Below are 27,524 nucleotides of genomic sequence, written 5' to 3' on the forward strand. Positions count from 1 at the left end.
CATTGAATGAGTTACCCTCTAATAAAAGTCAGTGGAGAAAAGATCAAAAGAAGTTAGGGCAACCAGAACAAAAACTGCATTCAATTTAAATTTAGATTTTATTAAAAGAAGATTAAAGGTAGATTAAAAGTAGATTAACTAAATACATTTAATATAATTAAGTACTTCCTCACTTAGTAGTGCAATATTTTCTCAGATCTATGGAATAAGCTTAGAAGCAAACTAGTAACCCTAAAGAGAGATACTGTATAACATGTGTTATTCTTGAGACACACGTAACTACTTATGCAATTTGTATTTGGCATCATCTGAACTTTTCAAAAATTCTTCAAAACAGCTCCATGTAGAGAACATTAGAATAGTCTAATTGGGAGGTGGCTAGGTAACTTTGAGCCTTCCAATCGAGGAATGGATGCAACTGGTACACAATGTGAGATTGTGTAAAGGCTGTTCTAATCACAACTGCCACTTGCTCTTTGAAAAGGAGATGAGAGTACAGGAGGATCCAGGTTGTGTAGAGTGTCCATTTGGAACTGCACAACCCCCATCTATCACCAACAATGACATATTCCTAGAACGGACAAGTCCCCAAATCTAAAGACAATCAGTCTTGCCAGGATTTATTTGAATCCCATTGTTTTTTATCCAGACCCTCATGGACTCCAGGCTCTGAGATGATGTCTATGATATTTTGCCAATGGAACAAATATGTAATTGGATACCATCAGCAAACTGACAATACCTTATCCCATAATGATGGAAGAGGTCACCCAGTGGCCTAATGTAAACGTGAAATAGGACCAGAGAGAATATCTAACACTATTACACTCTATATAGCAGATGCTGAGGGTGGGACTCTTTCCCCCAATTATCACTGACTGGAATTGACTCCAGAGAAAAGCAGCAAACTAGCACAATATTATGTCTCACTCCCAACCCCTTGAGTCAATCCAGAAGGATACCATTGTTGATGGTATCAAAAACTGCAGAGAGGTCAAGTAGGGCAACAATGGATTTAAAACCCATATCCCACTGTCTTCAGAGATCATCCTTAAGTATGCCAATGTTGCTTTGTCCCATATCTAGGTATGATTGTCAACTGAAAGAAATTCAGATAATCCATTTCATTCAAGGTTCTCAACCACTTTCTCACTGGCAGCAGCTGACAGGGTCACATTCCATCATTGTTGTGCAATTGGGTTCCCTTAGCCCAGAACTGAATCTACCACTGCTATTGGTTACTAGCCAAGCCTAGTAGCCAATAAAGATCACTCCTCTATCTCTCCAACACAAGCCATTGACAAATCCCAACAAACAAAAATCCACAGTGAAAAAAATGCCATACAATACATAGAAGGGCTGTCACCCGAAAGGCTGCAGGTCCACAGAGTGGTGTGCACATTACATTGGCACATGGCCCATCCTATAGCCTGCTCTACCTGGAACATAAGAACAGAGCCCAAACAAACCTAAGAGGTCCAAATCCAGGTTGAAACCAAACCCAGCCTTAGTCCAGACCTAAAAAGCCAGGTCTTTGCTTCCAATTCTGGATGGTTACTTTGTCAGTGCTTTTAACTTTGAACAGTTGCTAAATGGGATAGTTGTTAAAGCAAAGTCTAGGTGTAATATTTTGCCTTTCTACAGCCTTAAATATTGTAATCTAGAATTTTTGTTGTAATACTCGAGGAGTTGTACCTAAGATATTCAAAAGGGATACATGTAATTCACAATCACATAAATCTCTGTGATACATAGATCATGTTAGGCAACTTCAGATTTCTTTACTCAAGTTTAATGACACAGTGGCCATATCTGTATAGTACCCACCACATGCAAAATAGGATAATCCTCTACAACACAATTTATTGGACTAATTCACAATCCCAGCCAATTAAAATTGTGCTTGTGCGCCCCCCCCCCCTTTCCCACACATATAGTCTAGGGATGTTTTTTCCCACAAGGTAAGATGGGATCTAGAGATCAAGATTGCTAAAATATAGGCATATGGTTGCCTAAATAAAAACCAGAAGTTGGGCAGCAAAACAAAAACCTCATGAATTACATAGACTTCAGGTAGGAAAATGGATATTACAAAATCTTAAACTGCACTTTGAAAAAATAGAAGGCTGAACAAGATCCTGTTAAAATAGATCAAACAATTAAAAAAATCTTTGTGACTTCAGTTTGTTTGTGTATCTCTCTTCTATCTCAACATCCCCAGGAATGCCACCACGTGAAGAGATTAAAAGAAAAAAAATAAATAAGGTTTTTTTTAATCTGAACAGTTCTCAACCAACAGTATACTTGCCTATAATCCTTTTTATTCTACTGTGAGGCCAACAAAGACATTTGTTATATGCTGCTAACTTTATAATAAAACATGAAGGAAATATTTTACACCTGCTGCCTGATAGTTTGCTTTTAAAGGTAGCAAAAATGAAACAAAGGAAGTGTTTACAAGAAGATCTTTTCATGAAGAAGTGAAAAACACAGCTGTATGCAGCACCCATGAAGAGGAGAGCTCAAACTCTCTTCTTTGAAGTAAAAGGAAAAAAGAGTCTTTTTAGAATCATTCACTGCATTCTATTTTTACTCCTTTATTCCTTTCAAACTGCCTAGCTATAGAAACTCACCACACTGCACAATGTAAGGAATTTCTGCTGCTCGTCTTCTTTTATATTGAACTGCCTCAGAAGGTCTTTCACACCATTTATCACTTAGATATCCAAAATCATTCCAGAACTTTTCTCCTTTTTGACCTTAGAAAATAAATAGTTTCAATATTACATTATACACTGCAGTGAAAGAACAATCATAACCTCCATCAGATCAATTTGGGTTGGAAAACTATGAAGATTGCTGGGTTATAGTCCGGAACAAGGACAAGAACAGGTCAAAAAGCAGTTTCTCCAAACGACAGTAGTGTAATGGCAACCTGGGCACTTAAATAGAGTTCAAGTTCATAATTTTTGTGTTTCTTGAGAACAATGTCATATTTAAACTGAAAAAAAAAACCCTTGGAATTGTTTGGTTTAACAATGTTAAAGGGAATCAATATAACTTAATTTTCAAGCATATTTATTCTACAATTTCCAGCTTGATCTTACTAATTGTAAACACTCTTACACAACATACAAAACGACCACAATCCATCTGCATTTTATTTATAAATTTCATAGGTATACCAATTTTCCTCTAGAGGCTTAAGATGAAATAAGTTGAGGTCTTCTATAATTGTGCATTCACAACAATAATCTTGTCACTAAAGTGAGACCTTGTTAAGTAAAAACCTGAATCTATCCAGCTGAATTTACAATACAAGACATTAAAAAAATGGTGGGGGAGGAGAGTTTGCCTTCAAGTCAGTTTCGATTCCTGGAGATGGACAAGATAAGTCTGCACAGTTTTCTTAGCAGCGTTTTTGGAAGTGGTTTTCCAGTGCCGCCTTCTAGGGATGAGAGAAAATGACTAGCCCAAGGTCAGCTAGCTGGCTTTATGCCTAAGGCAAAAGTAGTAGTCACCATACTACTGGGGATTCAAATCCTGGCAGAGTTACGTCTCACCTGTCTTACCAGGAAAGAAACAATGTTGCTTGCTTAGCATTATAAGAGCCTCAGTGGCGCGGTGGATAGTGTGTAGTACTGCAGGCCACTTCTGCTGACTATCGACCGCCTGCAATTTGGCAGTTCAAATCCCACCAGGCTCAAGGTTGACTCAACCTTCCATCCTTCTGAGATCAGTAAAATGAGAATCCAGATTGTTGGGGGCAATATGCTGACTCTGTAAACTGCTTAGAAAGGGCTGTAAAGCACTATAAAGCGGTATATAAGTCTAAATGCTATTGCTATTATAGGGTCCAGTGCATTGGGTAAGGACCGGAAATAGGGTGGGGAATGTTAAATAAGGCAAGGTGAAGAATCTATCAGTGTCATCCAATAGGGGGATAAACACCAGATCCTTTATTTATGACCCTTCTATCTCAATACTATCTAGCAATCACTAAAAGGAGTTCCTATTTTTATCATAAGCAGTTGTCATATTAACAGTTTAGCTTTATAGAAATAGAGCCACAGTTACTGGCTATAAAGGAGCCAAAATAAGTGATCTTTTGGAAGAAACAACATTTCTTCTACCCCTGCCCATTTCTCATAACTGAGTAATGTAAGTTCTGAATAATACTAACAAAATAGATATTCCATGTAGTAATTTCTTATATTACATTACTGGTATACTATATATCCACATTCAAGGAAACATTATATATGCATATTATTGAATATGGACATATCATTTCTGCCTTTTCCATTTTCCCACACTGAAGGAGCAAAATCAGAAATGGTTTCTCTTTTCTGCCTTATCATTTTCGCCATCCTGTGAAGGCTCCTACTTGCCTTCAAGTGAATTACAAGTAAAAGCGTTATTTGATAAATGTGGAAAAGGAATGTCAAGATGGCATCAGGGCTGGTGTGCATGACTGTGAGTCTCACTCAAGCCCTCAAGTGTCTCACTGAAGCAGAGTGTCTTAACAGAACTAACATGAGGCTATGGTTGTGCAAATCATCTTGAACTGTGACTACTTACTTATCCCCATGTCTTTACAGTATTGAATAAGATAATTTTCCATTGATTTCAGCAAGTGCCTGTATTCCTTAATGTTGGCAAAAGCCTGCTTGTTGTGTGTCGGTTCCATAATATCTAATGGTACATCTATAATCCCCACAGCTCCAGAACCAAAGCTGTGGAATGAAAATTAGGTGTTAAATATGAAATAATGGATCATGACTTTAGTCCTAGATGCTTTTATTTATATCGAATTTCAAAAATTCTCTGCTTAGTATTTTTAAAAAGTAACACTTTATAATTTTTATTTATAATCAGAAAATTTGTCTATAAACAATCCAATTAAGTCAAATAAAAGTAAATAAAATATTTTTAGCAATACAGAAAAGTGATTCTTACAGGTTAAAGAAGAAAACTTACTATGGTCCTGTGTTTTTCCGTGATCCCAATTTCTCGAACATTCTGATCAAGCGATTATTGCTATAGATAAGCATTCCATCTTGACTTCTGTTTTGAATGTTTATTCCAAATATTATGAATAACCTTTTTGGTCTTTTCAGGTTTCTAAAAAGAAACAAAATAAAGAGGGGAAAAATTTTCTTTCTCTCCTTTTAATATACACCCATACACCTGTACCCACATACATACATACATATATATTATATATATAGTGAAACATCAATGGCAGAGAATCTAGCTTGGCCCAGGAGTCTCTTGCTAATGTTAGCAGGACTGGAAGTACTGGAATTAAGAGGTATGAAGCCATAGCTTTTTGGATTAACTGGAATACCAATTCTGTACCATTTGGAAAGAATACTGTACCAATGTGTTCACTGTAGGAATGGAGGAAAACTGAGCACGAGGTAATGACATTTAAGGAGCTGAGGATTCTAGTTCACTTTAGGCATGAAAACTGGCTGCTCATGAAAGTAACTTTGCTCCACTAATCTCAAAGAATTGTTGTAGAAAAAAAAGGAGGAAAAAGGAGTATTATGTAGGTTCAATGATGAGTTAGTTATATAAATAATAATGGTTTAATTAAAAAATAATCTGAAAAAAATGCTGAATGGACCAAAATATATCAAGTTCGGCAGGACTCAAATCTAAACGGTGTTGAACATGTAATGATTGTGCTCCCATCAAACAATTGTGTAAATTGAAAGATTCTAAACAGGTGTTACAAAGATGCATTATCCATGTGTGAATTGCAAAAACTAAAAGAAATTGAGGTTATTTTTAACACTTAATTTGAATAAGTATTGGTCTTAGATGTACGTGATATCTGCAGAATTATGAAAATACGACAAAGCTATGATAACTAGTTTGGCTCTAGAACTAATTTTTATAACTATTTGTGATATAAAGTAAACTATTTTGGTTTTGTTCAGTTGCAATATCTTTTCAAAAAAGTAATTATGTCTTAACTTGCCTTTTTTTCTCTTCATTTTTTTCTCTTACTCTCTTTTCTTCCTCCAGAGCTTCTTGAAACACAACTTGCAAATACTTTTTCCCCACAATATCAGAAAGGAAAAAGAAGTTATTTTATTGTTTATGAATGAATGTATTTATTTTGAAAAACGTTTTGAGGATAAAGAATGGATAGGAAAGCTACAGCTGTCAGTTGTATATTGATGATAACAGTTTCTGCCTTTTATGTTTGGGGTATATATGAAAACTAAAATCCAAAACATAAAGTAGACATATTTAGTCCATCAGATTCTATCAGAAAACCGCTGTTGCATATTTAGACATATTTGTCCATCAGATTCTATCAGAAAACCACTGTTGCCCCTTTAGTTTCTTGGCTTCAAAAAGGTTATCTTCTTTAGGTTAAACTAAAGACACATAGATAGCATTTCATTTTACTTTAGCTTGTAAATTAAGGAACAAATTGGAGAAGGACAATGTAATATTACATTTCATTCTTAGATCTTACTTTAAATTTGTAGAATGCAACTTATAAATTAAATTAGAACCTCAATCAATTTTGGAAGAAGCAGGCACAATATGACAGGGGTGTTAAACTCAATTTCACTGAGGGCCACATCGGGGTTGTGTTTGACCTCATGGGGCTGGGATGGGCATGGCCAACTCAACATCACTTATGTCAGGGCGCCTGTAGTGGTCCAAACGCTCTGACAATGAAAATGAGCTCCTGAGCTCTGTTTTTGGCTGTGACAGCTTCCTGCAACCTTCTGCCAGCAAAAATGGAGCTTTGGAAGACTGCCCACGGCCATTGTGAATTCTGTTTTCGGCTACAACAGCCTCCTGAAACCTTCTTACATTCTCAGAAGCAGCCACCTCACAAGGAACAGGTTATCCTTTGAGGACCACCCTTTCATCTTTTTCTATTTTCCACAGGGCTTTGGAAGACTGAATTTGGAAGACCACAGAAGACTTTTGAAAATGCTAGGATGCAATGTTTTAAGGCATTATCATTATTATTTTAAGGCTTAGAGTTGCTTGAGCAGGTTATGCACACATAATTGCTACAAGTACATAAATACAATATCAACCCATGCTGCATATGGATGTATGCTGTTAGCACTAATAATCAGACTGAATAATTCTTTTATAAATTCCTTTTAATTGAAGTTGAAATGGATTGTATTTGGGATTCCCTCATGTAAAACTACCAAAGAACAATGGAACTTCCACTAGATTAAAATCATATTTTTAGTAGACTGGCCATCAGAAAGGTTCATCACACCTTTAGTTAATTACCACAAGTATTTCATTTTCTTGACTTGGAGTATGTAAAACTATCTATGTATAGCACCAGCATATGGTGGACACAGCATATATTTAGCTGGAAGCTTTGAATTATTAGTAGAAGCCATAGCTCTTTAAGCATAAAAATTCAGCACAGGAGGGATTAATAACAGGATTATTCCCCAAGAATATAAATAATGATTTAGAGAGGTATAATTAGGCTTCAATTACCATGATGAAATCCAAAATGAAAACTGCTTTCTAAACATTGTTTAAAAATAAATGAACCGAAAGCTAAGATAGCTTAGTGAAAACTTGGCAGTAGTAAACAGGCAATTAACAAGATGTGAAATAAATTCCTACTGTTTAAAGCTCATGCCAGGCAAACTTTCAATAATCTGGAATTATCCATGTTAATAGTCTTTATTTTTCAGCAAATAATCTAACTATCTTAACTAACCCAATCAGGAAGCAATAATAAATGTAGTTTATGTTGATGTTTTACAGTGTTTTAAAGTTTGGCCACATTTTCTCTTAGAATTTGTTTTACCTAATGTTTTTAATGCAAATAGAAATTGTGTTAGATACTGGGCATCAAACTCGTGACATCATGAGACATATTGCAAATTTCCCCCCTTCATTAAACCAGTGCATGATGCATCCAGCCTGCGAACTGCAAATTTGACACCTCTGTTGTAGGGCATAGATTAAAAACTAACTCCAGCCATATTTTGAAAGGTAATTGCAACAATAATGATCCAGAGTATCAAGCCCTTTAATTAGATGCATATAGTTTTAAAAATAATGCTGTCCCCTCCCCCCACTGTTCCTCCAGCTTTCTATTCAAATTGATGGCCTCAGAGATTGTGTAACAAGCATATTGGAGAAACTGGTTGTGTATTACTTCTAAAGAGAAATCTGCTCCAGTGATACACATATAATTCTCCCAAAGTTGAATTACTACTACATGGTATTTGCGCGCAGACCTTGCACTTGACCTAAACATAGCAGACCTCATGGTGAATAAAACTGCTCAGATATGTCACATCTCACATGTAGAGTATTACTACATTGAATTGATTATTTCCCAAGCCAAATCAAAGTATTTACTTTGACTTCCTTACATGATTTAATTACCTGGAGCCATATAGTCTCTCCATGCTACAAGTCTTCAAAAGAACACCTCTTATATACCTCATGCACCTAATGTTGATAGTAAATTCTTTTTTATATTTCAGGTTATAGTCTTCTCTAGTAAATATAAAATCTCCTTATCACCACTTTACTTTACCTAGGAAATTTTGAGTTTATAGAAGGTTAGAGTTTATGCATCTTTTTTATTTATTTGTGTCATCACCACCCAAAGCCATTTGGGAATTAGCAACATATTGGTAAATAAAAGGTAAATATAAAATAAAAATAGATGGAATCATTTAATTATATACACCTTTGACTGAAACTCAATTAAACCTTTAAATTCACAGTTCTATGAAGTTTGCAATACAGTTTTTCAAATAAACATTGTATGCATTATATATAGCATATATGTATCCAAAGACAAATCAGAATCTTGGTTGCAAAAAATGCAGGTTCCACAGAATAGTATAAATGGGTGGGCTTCAAAAATATCAGCAACCGGCTCTCTGCCTAGTTGCTGGGTGGGCGTGGCCATGGTAGGCATGGCCTAGTCGGCCTCCTACATCATGGTGGGGAAGAGGGCATTTTCGCCTCCCCAGGCTCAGGAGGCTTTCCTTGAGCCTCCGGGAGGGCGAAAATGGCCTTCCCTGGGCTCCAGAGGCCCTCTGTAGGATGGAAACAGGCCTTTTTCTGGCCTTCCATAGCCTCCGGGAGGCCCGGTTTTTTGCCCTCCCCAAGCCTCTGTGTGGGCCCTGCACTTACCTGGCATCCAAACAGGCCACATGGGGATGCCTGGGAGGGGCCAGCCAGGGGTGGGATTTACCACTTTGCCAAACCGGTCATAAAACTAGTTATGGGTTCACCTGAACCGGGATGAACCAGTAGCAGCCCACCCTGAATCCGTACAAGTACGCTGAAATTTTTGGGCATAGAAAATATTTTTGGGGATATGGCTATCTACAAGTCAATATAATGCTGAGAAGTGTTCATCTCACTTCTCCAATTCCATATTTATCACTCCAATTCATTTCGGTGAGCCTTATATTGGCCATACCAAAAAGGATACTGATCTCTGAAAGGAAAACTTCAGATAAATATAATATAAATGTTATTCCTGGTTCAATACCTCACTATCTTCAGACAAGGAAGATTGTTCTAGTCTGCTTTTTACTTCTGCCACAGCATTTTCGGCTACAAGCATAAACAAAAGAATTTGTTAAACTGTTTGGGAGAAATGCTTCTTCAATCTATGTGACATACAAAGCAAAACTATTAAAGTTGACTCCTAAAAGTTGACTCCTTAAAGTTGGCACCTGATTTATGATCATTTCATGAATGGGAATAGCACAAAAACAACCTCCCTATATTGGGATTGATCTCTGAACATGCCTGGATTCAATTCAAAGTTAGCTTTTTAGGGGTGAAGTAAAACAGATGAAACTTTTCCATTTTGCATATTTTCTGACATTTACTTTTCACATGCTATTCTTCCTTATCTGCAACTTATATTTTAAAAGTAACATTTTTGTATTCTATTATTGCAGTGGTATTAGCTACTGATTCCCCAAAAGATGCAGTGATTTCTCTTTAGCCCATACTATTTTTTTCCTAAAGGTGAAAATTAGATAAGTTTAAAACAACTAAGGGATTAAAGAAGTTCCTAAGTTTTTAAGTGCTTAAAAGGTTATCCCAGTAACTGTAAAGGTTCTCCTCAGAATGGGAAAATGTCTGTCAACTATTTTTCTTTATTGCCATGGAAAAAACAATGCTGTGGGGAAAAAACCGTAAACATTAAAAAAAATGTGAATACACGGTCATCCCCATCTTCAAAAAGAGAGAACCCAGCCTAGTTGAAAATTACAGACCAATCTCCTTATGCTGCATCACCTGTAAAGTCATGGAATCAATTATTAACCAATCCATTCTCCTCCACTTAGAGACAAACAACCTACTCTCCAATAAACAATTTGGTTTCAGGAAAAAACTATCCTGTAATCTGCAACTGTTACACTGCAAAAACATATGGACTATACAACTCGATCAGGGCAAAGCAATAGACGCAATCTACATAGACTTCTGTAAAGCCTTTGATTCAGTGGTACACGACAAACTACTCCTAAAACTAAAATCTCCAGGTATCTCTGGACAACTACATAACTGGATAGAAGCATTCCTGTCAAACAGACAACAAATGGTCAAAATTGGGAGTGTCCTATCAAATTCGGTACCTGTCAATAGTGGTGTCCCCCAAGGCAGTGTTCTAGGACCAACTCTCTTCATACTCTACATAAATGACCTCTGTGATCATATTAAGAGCAACTGCGTTCTTTTCGCTGATGATATAAAGCTGTTCAATACCACAGACAATACTGCTACCCTTCAAAAAGATCTTGACTATGTATCAGAATGGTCAAACAAATGGCAACTTCAAATCTCAAGAAATAAATGCTCTGTCTTACATACTGGCAAAATCAGAAAATAAAATACAAGCTGAATAGTCAAGATCTTGTTGAAGATCCAAGCTCTGTAAAGGAACTTGGAATACTCATCTCTAATGATCTAAGTGCTAGAGCCCACTGTAACTACATAGCCAAAAAGGCATTAAGAGTTGTTAACCTAATCCTATGTAGCTTTTTCTCTGGTAATATCACACTACCGACTAGAGCATACAAAACATTTGCTAGACCAATACTTGAGTACAGCTCATCAGTCTGGAACCCACATTACATATCTGATATTAGTACAGTTGAGAAAGTCCAGAAATATTTTACAAGAAGAGTTCTCCATTCCTCTACTTATTGCATAATATGTTATGCCACCAGACTCGTAATTCTAGACCTAGAAAACCTAGAACTACGCCGCCTTCGGTCCGATCTAAGTATAGTATATAAAATCATACATTGCAATGTCCTCTACCTGTCAATGAATACTTCAGCTTCAACCAAAACAATACAAGAGCACACAATGGATACAAACGCAAGGTTAATCACACCAAACTTGATTGCAGGAAATACAACTTCAGCAACAGAGTGGTCAATGTCTGGAATACTCTACCTGACTCTGTAGTTTCTTCCCCAAACCCCAAAAAGTTTAGCCTTAGACTGTCTACTATAGACCTCACCCCTTTCCTAAGAGGTCTGTAGGGGGCGTGCATAAGCACACCAACGTGCCTACCATCCCTGTCCTATTGTTTCTTTTATTTTTTTTATATGTACCCATTTCATGTATTCATAACTATGTATATACTTATACCTATTATCTTGTAAGCAATTGACAAATCAAATCAAATCAATCAACCAACCAATCAATCAATAAATAATGGAAAGAACTAAAGTATATATCTAGTATATATATATATATATAAATATGAATATTGGATACTGCATACCAGCCTTTAGTTCCATTTGTGCCTTCTGTAATTCACAAGTAGCAATTTGTTTGAATGAAGATGATGTATATGGATACATCCTATTAATACATAAAACATGAATTTCACAGAATTAGTATGCATACAAGGGCTGGCCTGGTATAATGGCTAAGGCACCTGGCTAGAAACCAGGACTGCTTGTCCTACTTTAGGCACAGAGCCAGCTGGATAACTTTGAGCCAATCCCTCTCAGCCCTAGGAGGCAGGAATGTCAACTATTTCCAAAATCTTGTCAAAAAAATTGTAGTGGCAGTTTACAATGTCATCATATTGCCTCCAACAATCTGGATCCTCATTTTACCGACTTTGGAAGGTTGGAAGACTCAGTCAATTTGAGGCCCATCAGGATCGAAAACCAGGCTATGGGCAGAGTTTGCCTGCAATACTGCACTCTAACTACTGCACCATCAAGGCTCCAAATACATGCACCACCACGGCTCCAAATACATGATAATATAAAATTCCCTTTATGCACAAATGAAGATATCTGCAGAACTCTGTCCATGGATGTGTCATTTACACTATATAATTATTTAGAGGAGAATAAAGACAACTTTCCTACAGTAAGCCCAATTTCCCAGGGGTTTCTAGAGGCCTTCAAAAGCCAGCTTCATAATCCATAACTGAAGCAGGATTTGAAACTAACGAATACTCTGAAGTGGGTTTTAGTTCTTTCTCTCTCTAAAATGGTTATATCTGCAAAACATACAAGTCAACCTGGCCAGGTATCGTGGAATTGGTTAAAATATTTAATTTGTTGTTCTCACATAAGATTAAATGATTATTTTTCAAACAGGCATATCTGAGAGATCAATGGATAATTTAGCCTCCAGAACTGTTTTTAGCCTCACCATAACCAGTTCCAGGATATTAATTACTAAACTTCCAAATCCATGCTGCATTTGTAATGGTTAAGTGAGAAAGACTTTGAGAAAGAAGGGGAATAGATAGGGTCACAGCTACTTAATGCTTAGGGAATAGATAGGGTCACAGCTACTTAATGGGCAGACAAGGAGACTCAGAAAGGAGACACCCTAACTTCTCAGATTTGTAAAAGAGGCAGCCTGAGATTTGTACTTTGAAACTTTCAAGATTCTGTTAATGTAGCCTTAAGTAAGATAAAATTAGTTAATCTGTTCATGTTTCCTATCTGGTCTACCTAAGCAAGTGACAGTATTAAAATATTAGAGGTTCATTAGAAAACAAAACAAAACAAAACATGAAATTTGAATTATTTGCATTATTCAGCAGTAATCTTTCAGAAACAACATTTCTAACCCACATTCAATAAAATAGAATTCAAAGCAGTAAGAGTAAACCAAATAAAGCCTATTCCTGTTGATAAGTGATAATCTGATTTAAAGTGTTCCAAATTCTAGGTCCCAACTGATTTACTGTTAAGAGTGATTTTAGTTTGTCTTAGGTCATAAATTCTTCTAAATCAAAATCAATTTGTTACTGGGACCAAAGAAGTTAATCAACCAATCAGAATAGACTGGAAGGGACCTTAGAGGACCCTATACCATTTCAGATAGGCGGCTGTCCAGGTTCTTAAAAACCTCCAGTAATGAAGCACCCACAACTTCTGAAACCAAGCTGTTCCATTGGTTAATTGTACTAACTGTTAGGAAGTTTCTCCTAAATTCCAGGTTGCTTTTCTCCTAGATTAGTTTCCACCCATTGTTTCTTGTCTTGCCTTCTGATACTTTGGACAATAAACTGACCCCCTCTTCTTTATGGCAGCCACTCAAATACTGGAATACTGCTATCATGTTACCCCTAGTCCTTCTTTCTTCTAGACTGGCAACCCAATTCCTACAACTGTTCTTCATATGTTTTTGTCTCTTTAATCATCTTAGTTGCTCTTCTTTGTACTTTTTCCAAAGTCTCAACACCTTTTTTGTAATGTGGTGACCTAGTGCTTTCACGCACATCGCTTTGAACATTTAAATGTGTGCTTTTATAACTGTAAGCAAAGCTGACTCACCTGGGCCTGTAAAAACAGAAAAGCAAATGCTTGGTTCTGACTTTCTCAGCTTGAATGAATATCCTCATTCGTGGGTTGAGATACAATATAGCTGTATAAGCTCTTAGTGATTTTTCTTCTGGATAGCTGGTGTAGAAAATATTTCAGGCCAAATACATTTCAATTAAGAGAATTGTACTGGATAGAGACAATATAGTGTATTACTGATGTGAAAGAAATCATACAAAGCAGTCAGAAAAACTGAGGTGCTGGACAATTCCTTCCCAAAAAGGCATATAAAACATTTTTTTTTGGATTTTGGAAAGAACATATGAAGGCAACTAAGAACAAAAATATTCTTCATATGCTTGTCTAAACAGCAAGGTACAACACGGCCAATAATTTGAGATAATGTTTATTTCTCCAAGATAACAACATCCTACTTTCTTTTTCATAATAACTTACTTCTCTGGCATCCTATCAGTCAATATATCCTTCTCATTTGTTAGAATATCAAGTTCTGGCTCCCCATTCAATGCAAGTTTCAGATTGTATATCACCAGCAGGGTTCCTAGGTTTGAATATGTAAATAACAAGTTGTATTGTTTCCCCCCACAAAAAGATCTTATAATGTCAGTGAAGATTCACTATAGTGGAATAGCATATCTTTTTCTGAACTATCAATGTATGGATACTTGTGTACTCTACATTAAGATCCCTTTCTTTGGGTGAAAATCAATTTTTAGCAATATATAATAGAAGACACTATTTTTGTTATCACCAGAAAAACAGAATCCTGTTACTCTAGTAATATGTGAAAGAAGAACGCTTAGAATCCAAAGTGGCTTCTGACAGTAAAAGCAATATCAGTATGATCTTTTTATACAGTCCTTCTTCTATCATCATAAAATAGGATTTATACGTCTTTCTCATAAAATTTGTTCAGCTAGATCTAGATCTAGATCATTACTGACTCAAAAGCATGTATATAAATTTATGAATAAACCACTTTGTGCACATTTATAGGGAAAGCACAAAAAGAAGTCATCCCACTTAAATATAAAATACATTATACAGAAAATACATTTTCTATTTTAGCTGTAGTAGAAAGCCACATAAATTTCTATTTTACAGAAATTGTATTCAGAATTTTCTTTAAAGGGTAATTGAAACATGGCTTTCCAAGTCAACTATTTAATCTACATAATCTTCAAGACCATTTTTAGTTTTTCTTTAATTATTCTGTAGGCTGGAAGTTTTCTTTACATTTGTATGTTAGTCAACAACAAATGAGGGCCTTCATACATGCACAGAGCAACTGAAAATTGGTTTGCTGTAAAGAGCATTCAGGCTGACTAACGATTCCAATTTCTCAAGATACTGATGGACTCAGGATATGCAGAATGCCTTCTTTTTGATTCTGAAGTCTATATTCGATTCTAAGGAAGTGCAGGCTCTGTTGGATTTCAGGTTCAAGAACAGAAAGCATAACTTATGGGGAAGAATTCCAGAGAGGCCTCTGTGAAGTTCTGAATTCAAGATGCTTAAGGATCAACTTAAAATTCTTTATTGCACTTGATAATCTTGGAAAAATATCTATCCACTAGTTGCAGCCATTGTCTGTTTCATTGTTGAAACAATAGTGCCTCAATCTTTAGTCTATTGTTTTTTTGGTTTTTTTTGCTAATTGCTACAATCTCAATTGACCCATATTAATTATGCTGCAGCATGCCTTGGTTCAGCTCACAATACTCATGCTACTGCTTAAGGCAATGATCTGCAAAAGACAGAGCAATATTGGTATATGTGGACAATATTTAAATTTAAGTGGTAAACTTACCTGTTTTTCCATAAATGGCATTAAACTGGTTCATCAATTCATCTTCATTATTAAAAGGAGAATATTTGCAAATTATGGACAATTGAGTAGAAAATTTCTCAGGATCATCTATTACTGGAGTCCTTGTGTCACTTGACCACGAAAGGATTGGCACTATGACCTGTAACCAAGAACATTAGAGTACAGGTTGTCCTTGACTTACAACAGTTCATTTAGTGACTATTCAAAGTTAAATGGCACTGGAAAAAATGACTTATAGCCGTTTTTCACAGCTACAACCTTTGCAGCATCCCTATGATTACGTACTGTATCAAAATTCAGATGCTTGACAAGTGTTTCATACTTATGTGAGCGTTGCAGTGTTCCGGGGGTCATGTGATCGCCTTTTGCAACCTTATGACAAGCAAAGTCAATGGGGAAGCCAGATTCACTTAACAACCAGGTTACTAACTTATCAACTGTAGTGATTCACTTTACAACTGTAGCAAGCAAGGTTGTAAAAAGAGGCAAAAATAAAATAAAAAACTGGAGATTTTTATGCATTTCATACATTTATGATTTCTTTGACCTTAAAAGTCTTTTAACTTGTTATAAATGCCTTAAAGGTTTTTATTCAATTAAAACATTATTTTCTCAGAGAAGAACTTCTGTGTGGGTAACCTTGGAAATTCATTTTTAATTAACTTTTAATTATCCAATTAAATAGTTTAGCAAATTTGTATGACTATATTTAGAGGCTAAAACTATACAGTATACCTGTAGATGAGATGGGTGGCATACAAGTCAAACAAATAAATAAATAAGTAAACATTAACAATTTTAAAGTTAACATACATACATTCATACATACAAAATAAATATGTGGTTTATCTATTTAAGTTAAGATTTAAACATGCTAAAATGTAACGACGGATTCTCTTTCAAAGTTATAAAGGACTCAAAAGAAGTCACTCATGACCTTTCCTCAAAGTTAGACTGCCACCTGCACTCCTGCCCACCTTTCCCCAGTCATGAGATTGCATTCTGGTTGTATGGCAACTGGCTTATATTTATAACCAACTGCATTGTCCCACAGTCAAGTGACCCCTATTTGTGACTTTCTGGAAGAACATGGCAAAAAAGCACTGAATGGAGATGTTGAATTAATGACCACACAATTTGCTTAATGATCACACAATTCACTTAACAAACATGGTGACTTAGTTTACAACCACCCTCAAAACAGTTGTAAAAATTAAGTCAGGTCATGTGGTGACCTGAGTCGAAATGACCAAATGGTAACAACTGCAATGACATGTAATCAAAATTTCAGTCCCAGTTGTGATCATTGAGGACTTAAGACTCTGGAAATAAAGAGAGCTTCACTTCAAATAACCAATCACACATGTGGATACTACAGGTATTTCTCCTTTTTCTCAAGAGTTTGTTTCAAGCTTTTTGCAGCTTACTGTACAGTTTTGTTTGTAATGCCTCAAAATGTTGATCCACCATGTTATCCACATGCCAATAATTAAACTGTAGTAATAAGAGGGGCATGAAAAATATGTTTTAGGAACTGTTTGCAACTTGGGCCATAGATGGCTACTTTCAATACTAAGAACATGACCTGTATTTGTATGTTCAGCCTTCTCTTTCCCACATTTCTTCAATGGTTTAAAATTAGGTCCACAGGCAAAATATTATTACTAAATGGGAACATGAATTTCTGCCCCAGAACCAGATGTATGTTCAAAACATCCCATCAATCAATGTCACAGCTGAGTGGCCAGACAGAAATAACAGACACACCATCTTCAGAGAAGATTATTATCCACTCTTCTATTGTCATCTGTTTAATGAGAAATGAAGGGGCAGGATTTATGACAGTAGCCATCATTTATAATCATTACAGCAATTTGTTCTAAAACTTTCATACAAGTTTCCTTATATTAAGGAACTGTTTCTTGTGGATAGGATATGGGACATAGATATTCTAGGATGACATTGTCTTCCCAAGCACAGTTGAGAAAATCTTATTGCCAGATTTTCTGCTCTTGTGATGGGTGAAAATGCACACAACAATACTTACAACTACAACTGGATGTTGAGGGTAAAATACTAGTATCATCTTTATCTTTGAACACCTAAGGCATATATAAACCTATAAATATTCTTATAACTTAAAAATAAGGGTGGGTGATACCTAGATCCTATCCTAAGTGTGCCAGTGGACATAACTTAATCCTAGTAAATGCATGTTTTCAATCAAGCTTCCCCCATAATTACAGCTAATTTATAAATGGGGAATTTCCTAATCAGGTAGTCAGTTCTATAAATATTCATGAAAGTGCTACCCATATTCCAAATTTGCCCATATGCAATAAGTAATTTTTATAAGGTCATTTTAAGTATTATATGGCATTGGAAAAAAGAATCAGCTAACTTGCAATGATCAAAACCCATGAATAAAACATATAGAGTGGTTGCATGCTAGAGAGACTCTCTTTTGGTTATAAGTTAATTCATATATTTTGTTGTGGGGGATTCAGTGGGATTTAAAAATATTTTTCATTTATATAAAAATAACCTGGAAAATAACACAAAGGCGACATGAATAGACACTGTGCATTTTAATGTAAGCAGGAAGGAATGACAAAAATATAAATGCAATATATAATGTTTCTTTGGGTTTGTTATGTTTTTTTTGCACTTCCGTGTTAGTGCTATTTCAGTCTATAAACTTGGTCATGTTTTAATTACATACCAGTTTCTGAACCACCTTGATGTTCTTATCAGGACATAAAAATGGGAAATAAATACTTCAAAATGTAGTTGTGAACAAACATACCTGACTGAGACCTTCTGTTTCGCAGAATGTCTGAGAGAAAAGAAGACACGTAATTGTATTCTCTTTTTTGGTAAATAATATCAAGTCATTTCCTATTCGCATTGATCCTCTGTAATAAAAATATAGAAAAAAAACATTTTTAAAATATGAATTAACGAATCTGAACAGCTAATGAATCTGAATAGTTTTTTTCTTTTTCTTACTTTACTGATTTAAAAAACTAATACCAGACAGATTCATATAAGATATAAATGCTACAGCCAAAGTTTAATCACATATTTATTTAGCTTCCTTTACTGTTTCCTTTTTCTTACATTTCCTTTTTTCACTGTTTTATTTTCTCTGTTGCCATCAGAATCCAGAGTGGAATATTAGGATTCTTTTCAAATTTTAGCTTTGAATTATATCCTACTCTTTTCTGTGCATTTCCCCATTCTCTAACAAATGCTTAATTAGTCATTCAGTCTCCTTCTCATCTCCTATCTACCCACATACGTCATACATTAGGGAAAGGGTTGTTTTATGGTGATTTAAGATGGTAGCCACTTGTTACAAAAATATAAGTCCATCCTATCCATACACACAAGGCAAGGTTCTATCTCAGTATTTATGATAAACTGACCTTGGATTTTATTTCTTTAAAACCAAGCAAGTATATCTATTACAGATTTCTCGCCCCCCCCCCCCCAGGTATTTATGGTACAATGAAAATTATATTTTACTTTGTTGATGTTGTCAACCTTATCTTCATATCTTGCAACAACATAACATAATTTTGCTTTCATACTGACTGCAATTTTCTTTTATGTCCATACATTTATTATGTATTTTAAATAAAACATTTTTTCAAATACAAGAGCATTGCTTATATATTGCTTCACAAGTTTGCATACGTTTGTGAATAAAGATATTATTAGTGAAAGTAGTTACTGTTAGATTTGGTGCAAACTTTTATTTTTATGGCACTTAACCTGCAAGACTTTGGCATTTTATATATTTCTTCTTGTACTTCATGACAACCAGAATAAAAACTATGTAATAAAATATAAAAAGAAATAAGTCTTACGATTTCAATCCATTGCCATAACGTCCAATCATTGTAGGGTCTTTTCTCTTAGAAGACCTTCCAAAATATACAATATCTGTAGCTTCATCTAAAATAGGTTTATAACATTTCAAATGTTGTTCAAATTTCCTATTGTAACAGTACATATTTTTTTAAAAAAATACACTCTAACATTTAAAATTTAGTTAGATCGTATTATATACATTAATTGCTGTAACTCTGTAAGTAGAGATTATTATCTATATATGTGTTATATGTCCATACTTAAAAGATTATGTCTTATCTAAAATTACTTACGCAGTGGCTGTAATATATGACATTCAAATCCAATATATGCCAATCTGAACTTAATAACTCGGTCCTTCATCACTATGATCTTTAGCAACTCATTCTGGTCCAAGAATTGATGTGTCAAAAGCTAGTGGTTTACAAAGTTAGTTTTCTTATATTCAGTATCCCTTCACATAGTAGATTTGCCTCTATTTTTCTATATACCTGAACTTGAAAAAAGCTTAGAAGGACCACATTTGGATATTACCAGAATTCAAGATTTTCAAGAAATCCCAAACCAGTACACTTTATAGCAAGAAAGGGGAAAAATCCAAGCTATGGCAAACTGTTGAAGTACCATATTTTTGCCATGGGAAACAACATGGAAAATAACTTTGTACTATTCAAAACTGCTATCATATTAACAATATATCCCAAAACACTGGAGCACTCCTTGAACACTGTTACCATTATCAAAATCATCACTGGTCAATTGCAAAAGACAGCTTTACTTTGAATGGCTTACATCCTGTGTGATGAAACCTTTAACATCATCGAATAGTATCTGCCTATCCCAAGTACTTTATTTTATTTATTTATTTATTTGATTTGTCAATCGCTTACAAGATAATAGGTATAAGTATATACATAGTTATGAAGACATGAAATGGGTACATATAAGAAAAATAAAAGAAACAATAGGACAGAGATGGTAGGCACATTGGTGTGCTTATGCACGCCCCCTACAGACCTTTTAGGAAAGGGGTGAGGTCAATAGTAGAAAGTCTAAGGTTAAAGTTTTTGGTGTTTGGGGAAGAAACCACAGAGTCAGGTAGAGTATTCCAGACACTGAACCACTCTGTTGCTGAAGTTGTATTTCCTGCAATCAAGTTTGGTGCAATTAACCTTGAGTTTGTATCTATTGTATGCTCTTGTATTGTTTTTGTTGAAGCTGACGTATTCATTGACAGGTAGAGGACATTGCAATGTATGATTTTATATACTATACTTAGATCGGACCGAAGGGAGCGTAGTTCTAGGTTTTCTAGGTCTAGAATTACGAGTCTGGTGGTATAAGGTATTCTGCAATGAGTAGAGGAGTGGCGAACTCTTCTTCTGAAATATTTCTGGACTTTCTCAACTGTACTAATATCAGATATGTAATGTGGGTTCCAGACTGATGAGCTGTACTCGAGTTTTGGTCTAGCAAATGTTTTGTATGCTCTAGTTGGTAGTGTGATATTACCGGAGAAAAAGCTACGTAGGATTAGGTTAACAACTCTTAATGCCTTTTTGGCTATGTAGTTACAGTGGGCTCTAGCACTTAGATCATTAGAGATGAGTATTCCAAGTTCCTTTACAGAGCTTGGATCATCAACAAGGTCTTGACTATTCAGCTTGTATTTTATTTTCTGATTTTTTTTGCCAATATGTAAGACAGAGCATTTATTTGTTGAGATTTGAAGTTGCCATTTGTTTGACCATTCTGATACATAGTCAAGATCTTTTTGAAGGGTAGCAGTATCGTCTATGGTATTGAACAGCTTTACATCATCAGCGAAGAGAACACAGTTGTTCTTAATATGATCACAGAGGTCATTTATGTAGAGTATGAAGAGAGTTGGTCCGAGAACAATGCCCTCGGGGACGCCACTATTGACAGGTACAGAATTTGATAGGGCACTCCCAATTTTGACCATTTGTTGTCTGTTTAACAGGAATGCTTCTATCCAGTTATGCGGGTGTCCAGAGATACCATAAGATTTTAGTTTTAGGAATAGTTTGTCGTGTACCACTGAATCAAAGGCTTTACAGAAGTCTATGTAGATTGCGTCTATTGCTTTGCCCTGATCGAGTTGTGTAGTCCATATGTTTTTGCAGTGTAAGAGTTGCAGATTGCAGGTTAGTTTTTTTCTGAAACCAAGTTGTTTATTAGAGAGTAGGTTGTTTGTCTCTAAGTGGAGGAGAATGGATTGGTTAATAATTGATTCCATGACTTTACAGGCCAGATGCATCACGCGCTGGCCACGCCCATGCCTAGTTTAGCAAAGGGGAAAAAGTCCCAATATGTTACATGATGCCACTATGAGTTTGACATCCCTGTTATAGACAATATATATCTCCTCTGACTGTTGAGTTAGTTTCCTGGTCTTCCTTGTGATTTGAATCCAAATGTCCTTTTTTTAAATAATAATTTTTATTTTTATATTTACAGTAATTTCATCTTTCATTCATACAGTGTGTTGTCTGGGTACATATACCTTGTGCTAACAACTATATTTTTCTTACCAATATAACAATAATCACATTTTCTTTATAATCCATTATTTCTTATGTCTATTACTGTTATAACAATCTTATTTCTCTATACACTCATCTACTCTGTTTTAACTTGTTTTATTTTCCAACCATTGATAAAATAGATCCCATATCACGTAATATTCAGTTTCTTCTTTTTCTTTAATTGCCAGTGTTAATCTATTCATCTCTGCACATTCAAATATTTTCTCAATCACTTTTCCCTCTGACGGTAGTTTATCACTTTTCCAATTCTGAGCAAAAACAATCCTAGCTGCTGTTAATACATGAATAATTAACTATATTTCTTCTTTGCTGTAACATTCAGGGACCCTCCCTAATAAAAATAATTCAGGTTTCAAATCATTTTTTCCATCAGGATCCAAATTCCCTTATGAGAAAATGTTGGTGGAACTCCAGCTCTTGCCCTGATACTAAAAATAACTGCTGGCATCAAGGATACCTTTTTCTGCCTCTTTTCACTCTGCTGGTACTCTGTGCTATGGAAAGTAACAGAGTGCACATTTTGTCCCATGGGATAAGATACCATCCAAGTGATATTATAAAGAAATTCTGTTATACTGAAAGGCTAATTGGAAGTTGAAATACACTTCATTTTTAAATGAACTGGGATGACTGAAGAATGGTCAACAAGTAAATTTCACACAGTTTAATCTATGCACTCACAGGCCTGTGTTTGGTTCACCTTCCTACAACCACTGTCTACTGGTAGTAAAGTCTTTCTCTCCTTCTTTTTTGCAGAAATGGGGCTCAATTTAGCATTGATGCATGTGGAATATGGATCTTTCTTTTCCCATTCCCCAAGGGTTCACAAACCAAATCTGACTCTGAAACCACGACACCACACTATTGTTCAAGGAAACAGTACTTACAAGGGGACATGCCACATCCATCATCTAGAAAGCACAGGGTAAATCCTCCTCGCAGGTGATCATTATTCACTGAAAGAGAAACCATAGCAAAGAGAAATTTTGTTCTTAGTTCCCTCCTCAGTAGTATCTCAAATGGTATTTTTCAACCCTGGCAACTTCAAGGCATGTATACTTCCACCCCCAGAATTCCCCAGCCAGGTGCTGACTGAGGAATTCTGTAAGTTGAAATTCACATATCTTAAAGTTGCCAAGGCTGAGAAATCCTGTTTTAGAGAAAACCAACCAGGCACAGGAAAGGCAGGTGGTGCTTCCTCTTACCTGCACATTTCTCTGGCCCCTTCAGGTGGCAGGGTTTACAAGAAAAAAAAACATTGGGGGTGGGGGGTGGGTGGAGAATCAGAGTGAAGGGAAGTCCAAGGAAATTATTGACTGATTGATCCAAGGAACTTATAGATCCTCTCCCTATTCTTATAACTATGCTAAAGGTTGCAATAAAGTAGGAGAGACTACTCGAAGTTAGTTTCATTTATTCAGCGATGACTAATTTAATTTTAATTTTAAATAACATATGTTTTACACATCTACTTAATCTCAAATAAAGTATTCCCTACAAAGCCTAGGCTATACCACTCTTCCTCTCCCTCCCCCAAACGATCTAAAAGCTGATATCAAATTATAAATTGGAAGAAGAGAAAAACAGATGAGGAATATGTCTAATAAATAAATTAATTTGATTATAATGAAGCCAAAGTTAAATAAAATGCAACTTTTTCCTGGTGATGCCCACTTTATGGAATGTTGTCCCTAACACAAAAGGCAACTGAAGGCCTCAGAAAATAAAAGGCTGCATGCTCCACTATCAAATCCTTGGAACAGCCTAAACATGTTTATTAATAAATAAAATATATGTTATCAGATTCAGTAATGTTTTTTTTCTTTCCTCCCATCATATATCTCTATTACATTTTAATAAACTACCATACATTAGTCAGTCTGTCTGTCTGTTTATCTATGTCAAAGTACATATTTGCCACTAGATCTTTAGGTTAAAGACATAAACATTGTGACTTCTACCCAGGTGTAGGATATATCTTTGCCTTGTCAAGTAAAGAAAGAAAGAAATCTTCCAAAGAATTTATTTTCACAAGGGCGGGTAATAAGTAAATTTAATGTGGTGTCCAATAAAATAATGCAATCAAGGGAAGAAGTCACTGAAAAGTAGATATTTAATATACAAATTATTAATTATATAGAACTCACCAGTATAAATGTCAAGTCTTGTGGCACCAGCATCTCTGAAAATATGGTTTATATATTTAAAGTATTAAAAAAAACCCAAAACACCAGAGTAATAATACGTATTACCTTTTAACTAAGAATTTATGTCCTGGAAAAGCAGAATACTCTAGTTTATATAGCGTCAACTCATATTAATATGATTTGCCACTGAATAGCAAAATAAAAACACAATAAAATTTAATTGAAAAGCTACAATAAAGTATAAGTTTAAGCCCCTCAAATCAGTGAATTAAACATATAGAAAATCGAAAAACTACAATATTGGAACTGCACTAGGCTGAATTCTCTCCTCTGCATCTGGAATTCCAGTTCAAACCCCAGAAAAAGAGGCCAAAAGACTTTTTCCTCTCAATCCTCCCAATCTAGAGAAAGAAATTAAATAATTGTTTTAAAAAACACTATGCTAAACAAGCAAACAAACAACAATAAAAGAAGAACCAAAATAACTATCTTCCTTCTCCTTCCATTTATTCTGCCCAACTATATCTACAAGTTCCTGTCTATGTTGAGATACACTGAAAGGGGTACTGGATTGCTCTGTCTAAATTCAAAGGTAGTTTTTGAAGAAATGTCAGTGCATGTGGCACATTATGTGAGCAGTTCTATGGTGAAAAAGACCACCCAAAAAAGCACTGGGGAGGTGAATTTTGCAGTTGACACGATCTCCCACTCCTACAATTTATAAGGGCACTGAACAATAAGAATTATGTTTTGTTTACTATCATTCTCATGGCTGCCTGATTATTTTATCTTGTATACTATGCAACTTTCTTTGTTATATGCTTCATATTCAAGAATAGTTTTTAACTAGTTTGTACATCACTCAGAAACTGCAGTTAGAGGAGTAATAAATAAGCCTTAAGAAGGTTCATTATGCTAAAGGCCAAATTTCAAAGAGCACCAAAACTTAGCCCAATCAATGGGTGACATTGATTCTTGTCAATTCATTCTCCAAGACAGATGTACAAGACTAAAGCTGATTTCTTAAATAACAGCATTTAATTAAATGAAGCAAAAGAAACAACTAATTAAGTTTTTGTGTCAGTCCACACCAGCTTGGCCAGAAGCTCCATTGTCAGGGTTGAAAGGATCCAGTCCCTGAACTTATGACTCGGTGAGAAGCCTTCAGGTATAAGTAGCTATTATGGCAGTAGAGCAAGATTCCCCACTGCAGGCATGGTGGAATGTTAATTGCTAGAATCCTAACCCATCTCAGTGCGAAGTCTTGGAGAAGGCTATACGAGAGATTGGTTTTGTTCAGTTTTCCAGGCTTAGCTGTACTGTTGATACAAAACCTGACCAATGAAGCTGGTCTAAGTACCATAATATTATTGTCTAAATTGGTGGGGAAAATAAAATAGGAACAAAACAGAATAAAAGGCCACTGGGAAAGGCACTCAGGTACCAGAACGAAAAGCTTAGCTTATTATAAAACATGGACCTTAAAAGCAACATATTTACCGTGAATTGTCAATCAGTTCAGCTATTGCTCCAAAAACAAAGTCATGTGTTGTGCTAGAAAGAAGCATTAAGGCAATTTTAACACAAAAGAAGCCAGAAAGCACAGGGATAAATTACACATGCAGAAAATGGCAATACAAAAAAGGATTTGGAGTGCATTAGAACCCTGCAGTCTTTGAAATATGAAAAACTCAAAGGGGAAGATGGGGGGATAAATACTGCTTTGAGAGATATTGGTACATACGCTGGAAAGTAAGAGCAATTAATTTTCTGTATGTCACAGAAAAATAGAATTCTTTATTAAAGTGTGATTGGATGCACAAGGAATTTGTCTCCAATGCATAAGATCTGTGTACATACAAGTATAAATCATGATAATCATAAAATACAATAATAATAAATCGTAAGATACACCCAGCAGATCCTTCACCCCAACTAGCAGACAAGAACAGGGACCAATGCTCAAACACTAGGACAGGTAAAAGGCTTATCTTTTTAATCAAACCTTATTATCTTCAACATTTCTTTTAGTTAATGTTTCTGGGTTTATTCTTAGCCCTCTTACTTCTTTCAAGATCAGGCTTACAGTTAGATTTGTTTCTAACAAATCTGATTGATTGCAATACGGATTGACTGGGTTCCCTAGGGTGTCTTATTGCCCAAAATTAAAAACCTGTTCATACTTACCCGAGAATTGCCACCACTAAATCCAATAGGACTAATACCGTTGACCCGAATCAACATGCAGCTCAATCTAATGTATAAAACATGCAACTCTAGTCGGTCTTAAGACGCACTTCTTAAAAGCATTGATTATCATGAAATACCGTGGACCCTAAAAGATGCAATTCATAGAAATGTATGTGCTAGCAAATGTACCCATCTATAAGATGCCACAATCTCAGGAACTTTTATTCCACCGAAATCAGTAGGACTCACAAAAAAGAGTTCCCCGCCCTCGGTTTGTCTAGTGAAGTGTTTTCAATATTTGGAAAACTTTTAAGATGGGTGGACTTCAACTCCCTGGATTTCCCAGTTTGTCAAAACACTTGGTCAACCGTTTGATCCGCGCTTTGGTAATTTGGTTATTCCTTGGGTTTTGAATGAAAAATTGCCGTCCCGCAAAGTTATCAGTATTACTTGATATTCAGGAAAACGGGACTTTTTTTTTTTTTACCCCCATTGAGGGCAGAACCTAATCGACGTATCGACACACAAAACGTGACTGTCTCTTGTTTCACTCACGAGTTTGCATGCAAAAACTCCAGCGTTAACTCCGCCCTACATAGAGCTCCATAAAGACCCGGTCCGGCCATGGACGCTGCCAAGGCGAAGCAGCCTCGTCGCCGAGAGCTTAACAACCGAGCAAACCCCTTCGTTCGCCGCCCACGTGCAAAGCAGCGCAACCAGGGCGTAGCTGCGAAAAGGCTACGGAATAGGGAAGGGCGGGAGAGAGAGAGAGAGAGGGAGGGAGGGAGACGGACCGAAGGCGCCCTCTTGTGGAGAAAGCGATGGAAACAACCTTGAAGCAGAGTCCGGACGCGAAAATAGCCCAAATTACTGTAACGCAATGCCTAGTCATTACTCCGTACAGGTAATTCTCATCAGCTACAGCCAATCACCTTTAGTGGGCGTAAATAATCGTTTATGCTCTTATCACCGAGAGCTAGTTTAGTGTAGTGGTTAAGGCACTAGGCTACTATCGAGGAGCCGGCGAATTCTACTACGCCTGATTTAGGCACGAAGCCAGCTTGGTGACTCTCTTTCA

At 35.8% G+C, this 27,524-nt stretch overlaps 1 protein-coding gene across 1 annotated transcript in view; it reads right to left on the reverse strand.

Annotated features, from left to right (window-relative positions):
• Positions 1-27,229, reverse strand: part of MORC1 (MORC family CW-type zinc finger 1) — a 47,757-nt gene extending 20,528 nt beyond the window's left edge. The window contains exons 1-15 of the mRNA XM_087937410.1: positions 27,002-27,229; positions 25,757-25,810; positions 24,257-24,291; positions 22,997-23,065; positions 19,536-19,623; positions 18,470-18,578; positions 15,643-15,802; positions 14,268-14,373; positions 13,824-13,949; positions 11,798-11,877; positions 9,536-9,600; positions 5,990-6,063; positions 4,981-5,124; positions 4,582-4,736; positions 2,634-2,759 (exon numbers count right to left, since the gene is read on the reverse strand). Of these exons, the coding sequence (XP_087793536.1) occupies positions 2,634-2,759; positions 4,582-4,736; positions 4,981-5,124; positions 5,990-6,063; positions 9,536-9,600; positions 11,798-11,877; positions 13,824-13,949; positions 14,268-14,373; positions 15,643-15,802; positions 18,470-18,578; positions 19,536-19,623; positions 22,997-23,065; positions 24,257-24,291; positions 25,757-25,810; positions 27,002-27,072 (1,462 nt within the window). The 5' untranslated portion in view covers positions 27,073-27,229. The remainder of the gene's footprint in view (positions 1-2,633; positions 2,760-4,581; positions 4,737-4,980; positions 5,125-5,989; positions 6,064-9,535; positions 9,601-11,797; positions 11,878-13,823; positions 13,950-14,267; positions 14,374-15,642; positions 15,803-18,469; positions 18,579-19,535; positions 19,624-22,996; positions 23,066-24,256; positions 24,292-25,756; positions 25,811-27,001) is intronic.
• Positions 27,230-27,524: the final 295 nt, after the last annotated feature.

The sequence above is a fragment of the Pseudonaja textilis genome, chromosome 7, assembly GCF_049901715.1.
Source record: "Pseudonaja textilis isolate UNSWEBS1 chromosome 7, rPseTex1.2, whole genome shotgun sequence".
Taxonomy (NCBI): domain Eukaryota; kingdom Metazoa; phylum Chordata; class Lepidosauria; order Squamata; family Elapidae; genus Pseudonaja; species Pseudonaja textilis.